Source organism: Dermochelys coriacea, chromosome 3 (genome assembly GCF_009764565.3).
Source record: "Dermochelys coriacea isolate rDerCor1 chromosome 3, rDerCor1.pri.v4, whole genome shotgun sequence".
Lineage (NCBI taxonomy): Eukaryota > Metazoa > Chordata > Testudines > Dermochelyidae > Dermochelys > Dermochelys coriacea.
In genome coordinates this window covers 430522-446386 of record NC_050070.1, presented here as the reverse complement: position 1 = coordinate 446386, position 15865 = coordinate 430522, and the positions used below count along the sequence as shown (strand labels likewise).

Genomic DNA, 15865 nt, shown 5'->3' with positions numbered 1-15865 from the left:
TAGTCTGTATTCGCAAAAAGAAAAGGAGTACTTGTGGCACCTTAGAGACTAACAAATTTATCTGAGCATAAGCTTTCGTGAGCTACATGCATCCGATGAAGTGAGCTGTAGCTCACGAAAGCTTATGCTCTAATAAATTTGTTAGTCTCTAAGGTGCCACAAGTACTCCTTTTCTTTTTAAAGTTTGTGGTAAACTGTCTATGAACTTCTCAATGAATAATTAACTACATGGATTAACATAAGGTAACTACCAGTGATGCTTAGGAAATAGAAAGTTAGTTCAAAAGCCTGTTGTTCACTCAGGACTGTATGGTCAAGAGGAAAACTATATATAAACGTTGGGGACCTGATCCTTTCATCTCAGATCTGCTTGATGCTTTATGTAGGGAAAGCTGAGTCATAAGACTGAGATCTCCAGTCCCGTCTGGATCATCCTGGATATGAACATTGGACTATAACCCATGGACTAATTCTAAAAGAACTCTTTGCATCTACAGAGCTCACCCTCTCTACTGTGAATCTGGTCTCAGAACTGTACTCATGTCTGTATGTATACTGATATTTTAACTAATTCTCTCTTTTCTTTTTAAATTTTTCATTCAGTTAATAAGAATTGGCTGCAAATGTACATTTGGGTAAGATCTGGAATATTCATTAATTTGGGAGGTAATGTGTCCAATCCTTTGGGATAGGTAGAACTTTCTTATTTGACTTGGCTGTCTGGGAGTGAGCCCAAAGGCTGGGCTGCTTTAAGGGTACTGTGTTTTAGCTTCTGGGTAACCAGTACATAAGAATGGCCCTACTGGTTCAGACCAAAGGTCCATCTAGCCCAGTAGCCTGTCTTCCCACAGTGGCCAGTGCCAGGTGCCCCAGAGGGAATGAACAGAATAGGCAATCACCAAGCGATCCATCCCCTGTCGCTCATTCCCAGCTTCTGGCAAACAGAGGCTAAGGACACTATTCCTGCCCATCCTGGATAATAGCCACTGATAGCTAGATTCATGGAAGATAGGTCCAACTCCCTTTTGAACCCCATTATAGTATTGGCCTTCATAACTCCCTCTGGCAAGGCGTTCCAGAGGTTGACAGCGCATTGTTTTAAACCTGTTACCTATTTATTTCATTTGGTGACCCCTTGTTGTTGTATTATGAGAAGGAGTAAATAACACTTCCTTATTTACTTTCTCTATACCACTCATGATTTTATAGATCTCTGTCATACCCCCTAGTCACCTCTTTTCCAAGCTGAAAAGTCCCAGTCTTATTAATCTCTCCTCATACGGAAGCCGTTCTCTACCCCAATCCTTTTTCTTGCCCTTTTCTGAACCTTCTCCAATTCCAATACAACTTTTTTGAGATGGGGCGACCACATCTGCACGCAGTATTCAAGGTGTGGGCAAACCACAGATTTATATAGAGGAAACATGATATTTTCTGTCTTATCTATCCCTTTCTTGATGATTCCCAACATTCTGTTCACTTTTTTTGCCTGCCATTGCACATTGAATAGATGATTTCAGAGAAATATCCACAGACTCCAAGATCGCTTTCTTGAGTGGTAACAGCTAATTTAGACCCCATCATTGTATATGTATAGTTAGGATTATGTTTTCCAATGTGCATTACTTTTCATTTATCAACATTAAATTTCATCTGCCATTTTGCTGCCCAGTCACCCAGTTTTGTGAGATCCTTTTGTCGCTCTTCACAGTCTGCCTGGGACTTAACTATCTGCAAATTTTGCCACCTCACTGTTTACCCCTTTTTCCAGATAGTTTATGAATATGTTAAATAGGACTGGGCCCAGTACAGATCCCTGGGGGCCACCACTCTCTCCATTCTGAAAACTGACCATTTATTGCTACCCTTTGTTTCCTATCTTTTAACCAGCTACCATCCGTGAGAGAAACTTCCCTCTTATCCCCTGACTGATTATTTTGCTTAAGAGCCTTTGGTGAAGGACCTTGTCAAAGGCTTTCTGAAAATCTAAATTCACTATATCCACTGGATCTCCTTTGTCCGCATGCTTGTTGACCCCCTCAAAGAATTCTAGTAGATTGGTGAGGCATTATTTCCCTCTTACAAAAAACATGTTGACTATTTCCCAACAAATTATGTTCATCTATGTGTCTGACAATTCTGTTCTTTATGATAGTTTGAACCAATTTGCCCAGTACTGAAGTGAGGCTTACTGACCTGTAGTTGCCAGGGTCACCTCTGGAGTCCTTTTTAAAAATTGGCCTTACATTAGCTATCCTCCAGTCATTTGGTACAGAAGCTGATTTAAATGAGAGGTTACAGATGATAGTTAGTAGCCCTGCAATTTCACATTTGAGTTCCTTTGGAACTCTTGGGTGAATACCATCAGGTCCTGGAGACTTTTATTACTGTTTAGTTTATCAATTTGTTCCAAAACTTCCTCTAATGACACTTCAGTTTGGACAGTTCCTCAGATCTGTCACTCAAAGAATGGCTCAGGTTTGGGAATCTCCCTCACATTCTCAACAGTGAAGACAGATGCAAAGAATTAATTTAGTTTCTCTGCAATGGCCTTATCATCTAGGAGAACTCCTTTAGCATGTCGATCGTTCAGTGGCCCACTGGTTGTTTACCAGACCTTCTGCTTCTGATGTATTTAAAAAAAATGCTGTTACTACTTTTGGAGTTGTTGGCTAGCTGATCTCAAATTCTTTTTTGGTCTTTCTAATTATGTTTTTACACTTCATTTGCCAGAGTTTATGCTCTTTTCTATTTTCCTCATTATGATTTATCTTCCACTTTTTAAAGGATGCCTTTTTGCCTCTCACTGCTTCTTTTACTTTGTTGTTTAACCATGGTGGCTCTTTTTTGGTTCTATGTTTTTTAAATTGGCATATACATTTAAGTTGAGTCTCTATTATGGTGTCTTTAAAAAGTTTCCAAGCAGCTTGCAGGGTTTTTACTTTTGGTACTGTACCTTTTAATTTTTGTTTCACTAACCTCCTTATTTTTGTATAGTTCCCCTTTTTGAAATTAAATGCTACAGTGTTGGGCCACTGTGGAGTTTTCCCTGCCACAGGGATGTTAAATTTAATTATATTCTGGTCACTATTACCAAGCTGTCCAGCTATATTCACCTCTTGGACCTGATCCTGTGCTCTACTTAGAGGCAATTCTTGATTTAGTCCTCTTCTTGTGGGTTCCAGGACTAGCTGCTCCAAGAAGTAGTAATTTAAGGTGACAAGAAACTTTATCTCAGCATCCCTTCCTGAGGTGACATGGACACAGTCAATATGGGGATAGCTGAAATCCCCCATTATTATTATTATTATTGAGTTTTTTATTTTTATGGCCTCATCTCCCTGAGCATTTCAGAGTCACTAACACCATCCTGGTCAGGTGGTCTGTAATATAGTCCTACTGCTATATTCTTATTTTTCAAGCATGGAGTTACTATCCATAGAGATTCTGTAGTACAATTTAATTAATTTAAGATTTTTACTTCATTTGATTCTATGCTTTCTTTCACATATAGTGCCACTCCCTCACCAGCACGACCTGTTCTGTCCTTCCAATATATTTTGTACTCTGGTATTACAGTGTCCCATTGATTATCCTCATTCAACCATGTTTCTGTGATGCTTATTTTATTAATATCCTCATTTCATACTAGGCACTCTAGTTCACCCATCTTATTATTTAAACTTCTAGCATTGGTATATAAGCATTTTAAAAACTTGTCATTTTTTGGCTGTCCCCATTGCATGACGTAATTGAATGGGACTTTTTTTTTTTTTTATCAGATTCTCCCTGCATTTTATCATTTTCCATCCTCTCCTCCTTATTAGGACATAGGGAATCTCCATTTATAGGTCCTCCCCTAGTGGTTCTGGAGTCCCAAGCTGGCAAAGAAAACCGGCTCAAAGGTAGTTTCAGCACATCAGGTGACAGTCCCAAGGGGGTCTCTGTGACCGAACCCATCACAGTCCCACAGGGATCGGTTGTTGGCCCTACGTTATTTAACAGTTTTATCAATGACCTGGAAGAAAACAAAATCATTAGTGATAAAGTTTGCAGATGACACAGATTGGGGGAGTGGTAAAATAATGAAGAGGACAGGTCAGTGACACAGAGCAATCTAGATTGCTTGGTAAGATGGGCACAAGCAAATGATGTGCATTTTAATACAGCCAAACGTACCACTTTACAGTTAGGAACAAAGAACACCATACTCAGGCTGTCTACACTAGAAGTGCAACAGTTGCAGAGCTGCGGCTATACCTACATGAATGGAAGGGGTTTTCTGTTGATGTAGATGTATTTTATGATGTTTACACCAGATTGTGTACTTTTGGATAATCTAAGCACTACACGCAGATGTACAGCCACTCTTCCCTTAACCTGTGGCTATTACTATATAATAATTAATTATATAATTTAAACATTAGGTTTAATAAAAATTTTAAATCTGTTCTTATCAGTTTAAAATCTACCTCCCTGAGCAGTGGTACCTAGGTTGATGGAAGAATCTACAACAAAACTGAGGTTGGCTTAACCGTAATACTTTGATCCAATTCTGTTTCTGTTTGGATTTGGTGTGGGGGTGGCGTTTCATGGCCTGTGATATACAGGATGTCCAACCACAAAATCTCATGTTCCCTTCCGGTCCTAAAACTCTAGGAGCTCCCAGTACAATGCTGTGGCCAAAAGGGCTAATACAATCTTTGGCTATATAAGCTGGGGAATCTCAAGTAGGAGTAGGGAGGTTCTATTATCTCTGTATTTGGCACTGGTGTGACCGCTGCTGGAATACTGTGTCCAGTTCTGGTGCCCACAGTTCAAGAAGGATGTGGAAAAATTGGAGTGGGCTCAGAGAAGGGCCATGAGAATGATTAAAGGACTGGAAAATATGCCTTACAGTGATAGACTCGAGGAGCTCAATCTATTTATCTTAACAAAGAGAAGATTAAGGGGTGACTTGATCACAGTTGCAAGTACCTACACGGGGAACACAAATTTGACTGACTAGTGGGTCAAAGAAGCACTTCATTGCTTCTTCAGGTCGAGCTCATTTCAGATGCCCTCCCATCCCATTCTATTTCAAGGACTTGCTGCAAGCCCTCATCCCCTCCTTCATACTAGGGCCTCTGTGTGCCCCCTTCCCTTTAATATCAGGGTCCCCCATTTGTCCCCCCAGCCAGGGATGCTGCGAGTAACTTTATTCCCCCTTCCCTCCTTACCAGGGACTTCCCTTTAATCCACGGACTCTGTGTGCAACCCCATTCCCTTTACCAGGATCCCCATTCTCCCACACCAAGCCACAGGTTCTGTGTTCACCCCTTCTCACACATTACTTCTCCTCTTTCTACCTCGGAAATAAGTCCTTCAGGGTGCCAACATATTAAACTGTATTGAGAGAAATGAAATAAAGGTATTGTCATGCTGCAAGATGCTAATGGATGCCATTCAATCAGTTCTTCGATCTATAGACAATTGCAGAGGTGCTTGAAGATGGATCCCCTGCTATCTACTTAGCAGAGTCACAAGTTTCCCCCCATTTTTTCCTTCTGGTTTTCCAATTTTCCCCAAAAGCAATAGGGTTCTGTTCACTGATGCCTAAAACATTCCATGGAATTTTGGAACCGATCAGAGATGCCAGTCAGAAGTTGTCGTGTTACATCCAAAACCGAGAAATGCCATTGGGTTGGGGATAGGGACTCATAAGCTTGGCCAATAACAGAAGGCTCTGCAGTCTAGCAGGCAAAGGTATAACAAGGTCCAATGGCTGGAAACTGAAGCTAGACAAATTTAGACTCAAAATAATGGGCAATTTTTTACAGGGAGAGTAATTAACCATAGGAACAACTTATCAAGCGCTGTGGTGGATCCTCAACACTGGCAATTTTAAAATCGAGATTGGATATTTTTCTCAACAACATGCTCCAGTTCAAACAGGAATGAAATCAGAGGAGTCCTTCGGCTTGTGTTATCCAGGAGGTCAGACTAGAGGATCACAATGGTCTCTTCAGGCCTTATGAATCAATAGCTTAGTCTCAAAGGAAGAGAGCAGAGGCCCCAGAGCTGGGAGCTTAAACACACAGGACTAGATTTTCAAAAGTAATTAGGCACCTATAGATGCAGATAGGTGCTTAATATGGTTTTGGAAGTCCCTCTGGGCACCTATCTGCATCCTTAGACAGCTAAATACCTTTGACAATCTGGCTCATCACATCTGAGAGCCAGAGGAAAGACCCATAGTAAGCCTTGCCCTTAGGCTGCAGCGTAAGGGAGCTGGAAGGGAGGTTGGGACTTACCGTCTGAATGAACTTGTTGCAGATCACCTTCTTATCACCCCTTCAGAAAGAGAAATACACAAACATAATTACAGTTAGGGCTGGTAACACTTTAATGAATAAGGTTGCCTGACACTTCCATTAAAAGACCCTGTTTTCAGTTGCTTATACTTTTGCCATGTTAATTTTATACTGTTCTAGTTTTTTTAATCAAATGTCATGCAGTACCAAGTGAAATGCTTCATAGAAGACAAAGTATATTACATCAGCACTCTTATCTTTATCAACCAAACTTGTAATCTCATAAAAAATGACCTCAAGTTGACAGGATCTATTTTCCATAAGCCCATTTTGATTGGATTAATTATATCAACCTCATTTAATTCTTTACATCCTGGGGGACTTCAATTTGAATGATATATGTTGGAGGTCTGATGCTACCAGTATGAAAACATTCACTGAAATTTCTAAATATGGTAGATGACAATTTCCTAACTCAGAAAGCACTGCATCCAACATGGGGGAACTCTATATTAGACCTTGTCTTGACACATACAGAGGAACTGATCAAAGAATTAAAATTAATGATAGCTGAAAGTTAAAAGTGAATGGTAGCTTAGGTACAAGTGATTATGGTTTGATCACATTTATAATATGCAAACAGAATAAAGTCCAGAGAAGTAACATACATACACTTGGTGCTTTAAAAAGGCCATTTTCACCTCACTCCCAGTCCTACTCCTGCCTTGCCTCATTCCAGGTAACCCAGATATGACCCTCGGCTCAAATTCCTGACTTCAACTCTGACCCCTGGCTCTGGCATCTCATACTGGCTCTGACCCTGGACTCCTATTCCTGGCAGCAACTCGTGCTCTAATCACTAGACCCGACTGCTCACCTCCCAGTCCCTGACAATGTCTGATACAGGACGCAGTTAAAGAATTAAAGGAGGACAACATAATTAATGTCAATCAATATAGGTTCATGGAAAATATGGAAAAGGTAATAGTGTTGACGAAAGGGCATTTGACTTGGTACCACATGACATTCTGATTAAAAAACTAGAAAGCAGGGTGGATTTGATTTAAATCATGTTTTAAATCACTGGTCAGGAAGACTCTATTTAATCATGGATTTCTACATAAAAGTGCATTCTTGTTGGTTGTTACCAACCTAAAGATCCTGCATGTTCAGACATGTTCCTTTCCATTATCTTTAACGCAGCTTCCTCCTGAGAAGGAACACTTCTCATGAAGTTGTTTCATTCGGGCAATCAGGCCTTGCATTTCTTTGTTGCACTGTTTGCATTTTGCACGCATGCCTGTCTTACCCACAAGTAGAGGAACTTCATTAAAATAGCCCCAAACTGGGTCTCTTTTACGGCCTGCTGCCATTATAGGCTTTCCCTTCTAGTGAAAGGATGGTATGGTAGATCTCAAATCAATGAAAGCTACGCTCAGAAAGACCTAAAGACTTCTGGAATATGCTGCTCAAACAGTTTCACTTTTGTTTCTACTGCCTGTCCCTCCCTTCTCACATTTATCTCCAGACTTCTTCTCCTTGTCCAGATCTATTCCGCCCCCAACAATCTTCTATTCATTGAACTTTTTGAAACTTTGCACTTTTAGAGAGAGGTAAGGGACTGACTCTGTGTACACAAATTTGCAGAGGGACAATAGGGTTGATGTCTGTTATTTCTCACCTCTATATATTATTTATTTAAAAACATTTTTGCTGTTAACAAGCATTTTTATCTCTGGAGACACAAATCCACAGTTTGAGAACTGCAAAACTAAGCATCTCTGATGGTATCTTCTAGTCTGAACACTGAGTCCCATTGGGTAGATAGAAAAATTAAACCTAAATAATCTATACAAAGAAGCCGCTGGAAACCCATAAGATTGGGTCCCTAACCCATGAACTATTGGAACTCACTTACAACACTTTTCTTAAACATTACATGAATATATTGTCTCATACTATAGAATTAGAATTTATAATCCCCATTCCATGATGAGATACATTATAGGTCAAAGATATCTTAATTAAAAATGTCATTAGATAGGTTTTTTCCTCAAAAAGCATTTTATAAAAAAAAATGATTTAAATAAAAAAAATCCCAATTTTTTTTATTTTTTAAAGAAATCATTGATTTTTATACACCCTGCTAGAAAGAGATCAAATTAACATGGCACACATTTAATAGATTAAAAACTGGCTAACTGATAGGTCTCAACTGTAAATCATAGAACCAGAAGGGACCTTGAGAGGTCATCTAGTCCAGTCCCTGCACTCAAAGCAGGACTAAGTATTATCTAGACCAGTGGTCCCCAACCTTTCTGTGGCTAGAGCATATTCATGTTCCCAGAAGAGTGTGGCGGGCGCCGGACGACCAGCTGCCAAAATGCTGCCGAGAAGAAGTGTGACCACCCAAATGCTGCCGAGAAGCAGCGGCATCAAGAAGCGTCCCCGCCCAAATGCCGCCGAGAAGCAGCGGCATTTCGGCGGCGATGCTTCTTGGCGTTGCTGCTTCTGGGCGACATTTTGGCGGCTGATTGTCCAATGGCCACACTCCTCGGCAGCGGGTTGTCCGGCAGAAGCGCTCCCTTGTCAGTAGGCGTCTGCACATAAATGCTCCAGTGGGCGCCACGGCGCCCACGGGCACCACGTTGGAGACCACTGATCTAAACCATCCCTGATAGGTGTTTGTCCATCCTGCTCTTAAAAATCCCCAATGATGGAGATTCCACAACCTCTCTAGGCAATTTATTCCAGCTCTTTACCACTCTGACAGTTAGGAAGTTTTTCCTAATGTCCATCCTAAACCGCCCTTGCTGCAATTTAAGCCCATTGCTTCTTGTCCTATCCTCAGAGCAATTTTTCTTCCTCCACCTTGTAACAACCTTTTATGTACTTGAAAACTTATGTCCCCTCGCAGTCTTCTCTTCTCCATACTAAACAAACCCATTTTTTTCAATCTTCCCTCATAGGTCATGGTTTCTAGATCTTTAATCATTTTTGTTGCCCTTCTATGGACTTTCTCCAATTTGTCCACATCCTTCCAGAAATGTGGCGCCCAGAACTGGACAGAATACTCCAGCTGAGGCCTAATGAGCGCAGAGTAGAGCGGAAGAATTACTTCTCATGTCTTGCTTACAACACTCCTGCTAATACATCCCAGAATGATGTTTGCTTTTTTTGCAATGGCGTTCCACTGTTGACTCATATTTAGCTTGTGACCCACTGTGACCCCCAGATCCCTCATCAAATTGGAGTGTTTCTCTTGAGGGCCTACAAAGGTCAGTTCTTGGCCCTACACCACATAACATTTTTATTGACGACCTAGAAGTAAACTTAAAATCATCATTGATAAAGTCTTCAGATGACAGAAAAATTGAGGGAGTGGTAAACAATGAAGAGGACAGGTCACTGATACAGAACAATCTGAATCACTTGAGAAGCTGGGTGCAAGCAAACAATATGCATTTCAATACAATGAAATGTATACATCCAGGAACAAAGGATCCAGGCCATACTTATAGGATGGGGGACTCCATCCTGGGAAGCAATGACTCTGAAAGGAATTTGGGGGGTCAAGGTGGATAATCAGCTGAACATGAGCTCCCAGTGTGTCCAAAAGGGCTAATGCAACCCTTGGATGCAGAAACATGGGAATATCAAGCAGGAATAAAGAAGTTATTTTACCTTTGTATTTGGCACTGATGTGACTGCTTCTGGAATAGTGAGCCCAGTTTTAGTGCCCACAGTTCAAGAACGCTGATAAAATGGAGAGGGTTCAGAGAAGAGCCACAAAAATGGTTATAAGATGGGAAAACATGCCACACAGTGACAGACTCATGGAGGTCAATCTATTTATCTTAACAGAGAGAAGGTTAAGAGGTGCCTTGATTATAGTCAGTTTTACTACCTTAACAGGGAACAAGTATTTGATAATAGCCTCTTCAATTTAACAGAGAAAGATCTAACAAGATCCAATGGTTGGAAGCTGAAGCTAGACAAATTCAGATAGGAAATAAGGCCTAAAGTTTTAAATGAGAATAATTAACCACTGAAACAATTTACCAAGTGTCATGGTGGAAAAATTGCCTGTGATGGATAATCCATCAAGATTGGATGTTTTTCTAAAACATCTGCTCTAGGAATTATCTTGGGGAAGTTCCATGGTCTGTGTTATACAGGAAGTCAGACTAAATGATCACAATGCTACCTTCTGGCCTTGGAATCTTATTTTGGAAATTATTTTATTATTATTGTTAATTTAGTTATTTCCACAAATTTCAGTCTTCCGAAACAGGCCCTTGTTTGGGCCACTCCCCTGCTATATGTTCTCAGGGCAGTGAGACTGGGTACTGAACAGGCACAGAATTCTCTTACTTTGTGTAGGCGCTTTCATGCAGCAGCAGGAACATCTCCCTGCAGAGGGATAAAGCCCAAACAGCTCCCTAGAACCACACGCAGGGAACGCAGACCATCATGGGGGGGACAGACGGGGACTAGGCCTTTAGAACAGTTACTTCCCAGAACAACTGTAGTTCTTGTAGGTAAGGGCCTCCACAGATCCATACTGCAGGGGATGTGTGTGTTCTGGATGCATCAGCACTGACCTTCTAAACAGCCATGTCCACTGGGGCTGTGCACTCTGCCCATTTCCTCACTCCCCACTCACCTCAGCATACATAGGAAAATATGGTGACCTACATTTGATTTGCAGGAGGCCACAGCTTGAGAGTGGAGGAATTTGACTTCTGCCACATTAGTACGACCTGCAGTAGAGCAGGAAAGGCACAAGCAAGCCATGAACCAAAACAATATGCCTGATGGGGCTCAATATCCCTAACACTAACTATAGGAACGACAGACATTGAGAAAAGCCAAACTTCTATAAAAGGGAGCTGAATTCGTATTGCCCCAACTGTCCCCAGAAGGAATTGAGAAGCAGTCATGTCTGTACTCCTTATAAGGACTCGGCAAAAGTCAGAGGGCACAAAGAAGTAGGCAGGGTGTGCATAGGCCCAGTAGCCTGCTCCTCCAGACCTCTGGCTGCCACATACCTGCAGAAAGGATCTGACAGGTAGTACTTGAAGAATCTTTATGCTGTTCAACAAAACCACTCAATGTAACCAGTGTAATGGGGAACCGCAGTCCAGGGTTGGGTAAGGTATGATTTGAAGGGGAGGTGACGGCTAGTGTAGAATGAGATCTGGCTGAACACCAGGGCAAAAATCCTAGGCGTGAAGAACACATTGTGCATTTCCAAAGCAGCCTGCAGTCCTGGAAGAAAGGAGGCACCACACACACAGGTGCATGGCACCACAGGGATGGCATCACACACAGAGGGATGATATACCAAGGCCCTCACCATTCCTCTCCGATCTTGTAGACGTAAATGATGTTGTCTGTTTGTCCAATGGCGATTTTGGTAGAGTCAGGAGAGAACACCATGCCTTTCACCATGTAGCTCTTCCTGCCATACTGGGGAGAGGAGAAGGGAAGAAGCATGGACCGAGGATGAGGTTAATAAAACATGTCCCAAAAGAACTTCAAGACAGACCCAGAGTAAGGGTCACAGGTCAACCTATTCAGTGGTGTAAAGGCTCATACAATGTACAAGCTGATCCCATTCCCATCCCACCTCCCTGGTGTGAGCTTCCTACAGTTATGGACTACACTGATCCAGTGTTGCCAGGCACCTGGCTGTGGGTTATTGCTGCTATATACAGTATCTAGCAGGGAGATTAATGAGAGTAACTAACCACTGGAATTTACCAAGGACCATGGGGGATTCTCCATCACTGACAATTTTCCAATCAAGATTGGATGTTTTTCTAAAAGCTACATCCTAGGAATTAGTTTGGGGAAGTTCTATAGTCTGTGTCATACAGTAGGTCAGACTATATGATCACAATGGTCCCTTCTGGCCTTGGGATCTATGGAATGAGGGTGGATCAGTGTGAGTGAGATACCCCAGCAAAGCAGAGCCAGCTGAAGGATTAGGTAACCTGTTAGCTCAGTATGGTTTCTCTCTCTGTGCAAGTTGTTAACTGGATGCATGCTAGGCAATTAGAGATATGGCTCCCTATTGCTGTGTTCATGCACACAGAAGCACAAGCTTACTCCCATGGCTGCACATGGCCAAACACCACTGTCAGACCACAAACAAAAGAATGCACTCTCAAATACGCACAGGTGCATGCACTCTCACAGTGGCAGCCCTTAAACACACACACACAGATATACACACTCACAGGTAGGTGGATGGCACATACACTGGATATAAAAACAGTCGAAAGCTTATGCTCTAATAAATTTGTTAGTCTCTAAGGTGCCACAAGTACTGCTTTTCTTTTTGCGAATACAGACTAACACGGCTGCTACTCTGAAACCAGTCATACTAGATGTGACAGAATATATCCTTGGGTCCAAGCCTTAAACACTATTGTAATAATCTTTGTACAAAGTATGCCTTGTGATGTATCACTTGAAAACTCATAATTTGCTGGTCATTATTATCCTGGCAAAAATGCGTGGTGTTAAGGAAAAGTGGCAACATTTTATGTGACGTTATAAGGTTTTCCAGTATGATGTTATTAACGTGTTCCAAATCACAGCTCTCCCCAAGCAGAAGTTGGCAAATAGATCTGTCCTAAACAAAGGAATGTGTGCTCTGTTTAATTACAGGAAGCTCAAATAGATGAGAAAAAGCTGCAGGGAACGTACTTTTGCATAGACTTTTTGTTTCCTGGTACCCAGCTGGAAATGTTTTACAAATGGAGGGACTGAAACTATAAAAAGGAAAGGAGAACGCCCCAATATACCCCTCTCTTCCCTTTCCCATCACATTCGCTACACCTGAAGCAACAAAGGAAGCCTTCACTGGATTCTGAGGGAAGGAGTTCTGAACTACAGGGTTTGGTCAGTAAGACTGCTGAAAGCACATGGTGAGAAACTTTGCTTGAATCTGATATAGTTTGTTAATTTGGCACCAGTAGGGTTTTAACTTCACTTTAGGGCTGTCAAACGATTAAAAAATTTAATCACGATTAATTGTGAGATTAAAAAAATCACGATTAATTGCAGTTTTAATCGCACTGTTAAACAATAATAGAATACTATTTATTTAAATAGATCATAAATAGGGCATAAGAGCAGGTTAGACAAACACCTGTCAGGGATGGTTTAGATAATATTTAGTTGTGCCATGAGTACGGGGACTGGACTAGATGACCTCTTGAAGTCCCTTCCAGTCCTACGATTCTATGATACTATGAAGATGGTCAGAGACGCAACCCTATCCTCGGGGTGTCCCTAAACTTTTGACTGCCAGAAGCTTGGACTGGATGACGGGGATGGATTGCTTGATAATTTCCCTATTCTGTTCATTCCCTCTGAATCATCCAGCACTGGTAACTGTCAGAAGAGAAGTTACTGGGCTAGATGGACCATTGGTCTGACCCAGTATGGCCATTCTTATGTTCTTATGAAATCGATATTTTATATTCTGATCCAACCCCTGTCTCATTTTGGGTACAGGCTACAGACCTCCGTTTCACCAGCCACCAAGAGGACCAGTAAGCTATGCTGAAAAAAAAAGCTACCTGTAGATATCTCCAGGTGTTTGTTTGCTGACAGTTGTGAAGCATTTAAAAGGACTGAAAAGCTGCCATTTCTCAAGCTCTGAAAAGTCCAGGTGATACACAGTACACACTATGATCATATTACAAAGACTGAAAAATCATCTCTGAGAGTTCAAAAGGAAATGTGTTCTGATGTGTGTGCTAAAATATTAAAAAAATTGTTGATGCAAACATTCAATTATAAGGTAACAAAAACAAAAGGGGAAACATCTGTATAAGGAAAATCAGTAGATTTATTAATAGTTTTGTGGAAAAGTTATTCCTAGTATTCCAAAAACTATATACAGTACTTTATACTATATAAAATGTGTTTTGTGTGCACTGCTTGTTTTACTAAGAAAGTGTACAGTAGTCTCTCTAAGGTTTAACTCTGTGTCATACTTTCTGAAAAGTTTTGACAAGACAGAACTTTGGCCTCTGCTTCAAAAAAGAGTTCAGCTTAAGTCCAGGAAGTAAGGGATGGTATAATTATACAGAATATTGCTTGAGCATTCCCTCCCCTGTCTCCTTTACAACAGCATAGAAACAGTCTGGGCCTGTAGTTGTACTCTGATGGGAGCAACATTTGAGGCTGTGTTTTGGGGCTATGCAGAATGTGGTGTAGCATTTCAAGCTGTTATGAGCCCTCTGAAAAGTATGGAGCAACTTACAAGTTGCTCTGCTACTAAAAAACTGCCCTGCATAGCAGCATGTAAAGTATCAGTATGTCACAGACCAAGAGTGTTGGATGCCCAGTTACTCAGAAGTAAACAAACAATCTTTTTACCTTTGCATCAGCAGGCTTGGTGGAAAATTTGTCCCTTCTCTCTCCATGTTCATCATACAGAAGCACAACCCTGTCTACAGTGCAGACAGCAAACTTGGCATTGTTGTAGGACCAAGCCATGCAGGTGACCTTTGCAGCACCATCCTAGAAGAAAACATAGCCATTGCCAGTCTAGACCGGACCAGGGTCCATAAGAACATAAGAATGGCCATACTGGGTCAGACCAAAAGTCCATCCAGCCCAGTATCCTGTCTGCCAACACTGGCCAATGCCAGGTGTCCCAGAGGGAGTGAACAGAACTTCCAGTGATCCATCCCCTGTCACTCATTCCCAGCTTCTGGCAAACAGAGGCTAGGGGCACCATCCCTGCCCATCCTGGCTAATAGCCATTGACTCCAAAACCTCTTTTCTTGAGTGGTAACAGCTAATTCAGACCCCATCATTTTGTATGCATAGTTGGGATTACGTTTTCCAATGTGCATTACCACACATTGGAGCAGGAGGGCCCGCAACCCACCCCGAGCTCTGGCTTGAGCGTCGGTATTTGCTCCGATGTTTCTGGATGGACCCCTCTCTGAACGCTACCAGGCTCTGGGCCTCAGTCACGTCCTGTGGCAGGGAGTTCCACAGGCCCGCTGTGCCGTGTGTGAAAAGATTCCCAGACTCCAACCCGCCAGGCCACCCTCTGCCCCCCCCAGACCCGCCTCGCCCCTCACGCGCCCGGGCTCCTGGGTCCCGCCCGCAGCTGCCCGGGAGTCGGGGGCTGACCTGGGGGGTGAGCAGCGTCCGCACGTGCCGCAGCTGCATCCCGAGGCCTCTAGCGCCAGCCCGGCCGCGGGGCCACTCGGGCTCGGCGTCTCCCGCCTCCGCGCGTTGCCCCGGTAACAGTCTGCCGAACACCACAGCAACTCGGCAGTCGCACACCCAGCACGCACACTGGCTACGTCACCGGGAGCGACCCGCGTCGCGCATGCGCCAAGCCAAGCCGCACCTCAGGGCGACGGAAGGGTTCGGTGAAGAGACTCCACCCTCACGTGCAACGGTCGGCGGCTTCGCCTCACCCACAAACTCCGCCCATTCCACAGAGCTCCGCCTCCATCAACCTTTAGCCACGCCCTTTCCCACAAGCCGCGCCCACTCCGGCAGCCTGATCCCACACAGCAAGCCCCGCC

The 15865-nt window shown here is 42.7% G+C and overlaps 1 protein-coding gene and 1 long non-coding RNA gene across 4 annotated transcripts in view; one reads left to right on the top strand and one right to left on the bottom strand.

Moving 5' to 3' along the window:
• IFT172 (intraflagellar transport 172) overlaps positions 1 to 15508 on the bottom strand; it is a 154257-nt gene extending 138749 nt beyond the window's left edge. For 2 of the 3 annotated variants that reach the window (XM_038397429.2, XM_043509919.1), the window contains exons 1-4: positions 15462 to 15508; positions 14694 to 14837; positions 11653 to 11765; positions 6294 to 6333 (exon numbers count right to left, since the gene is read on the bottom strand). In XM_038397429.2, coding sequence (XP_038253357.1) covers positions 6294 to 6333; positions 11653 to 11765; positions 14694 to 14837; positions 15462 to 15500 — 336 coding nt within the window. In that variant the 5' untranslated portion in view covers positions 15501 to 15508. Of the gene's footprint in view, positions 1 to 6293; positions 6334 to 11652; positions 11766 to 14693; positions 14838 to 15461 lie in introns of those variants that run through there. The other variant, XM_038397430.2, reaches the window with a different exon arrangement.
• On the top strand, positions 13064 to 14098 carry LOC119853879. Its single transcript, XR_005292256.2, has 2 exons — positions 13064 to 13231; positions 13824 to 14098. It is a non-coding gene; the product is annotated as an uncharacterized LOC119853879 (long non-coding RNA).
• Positions 15509 to 15865: the final 357 nt, after the last annotated feature.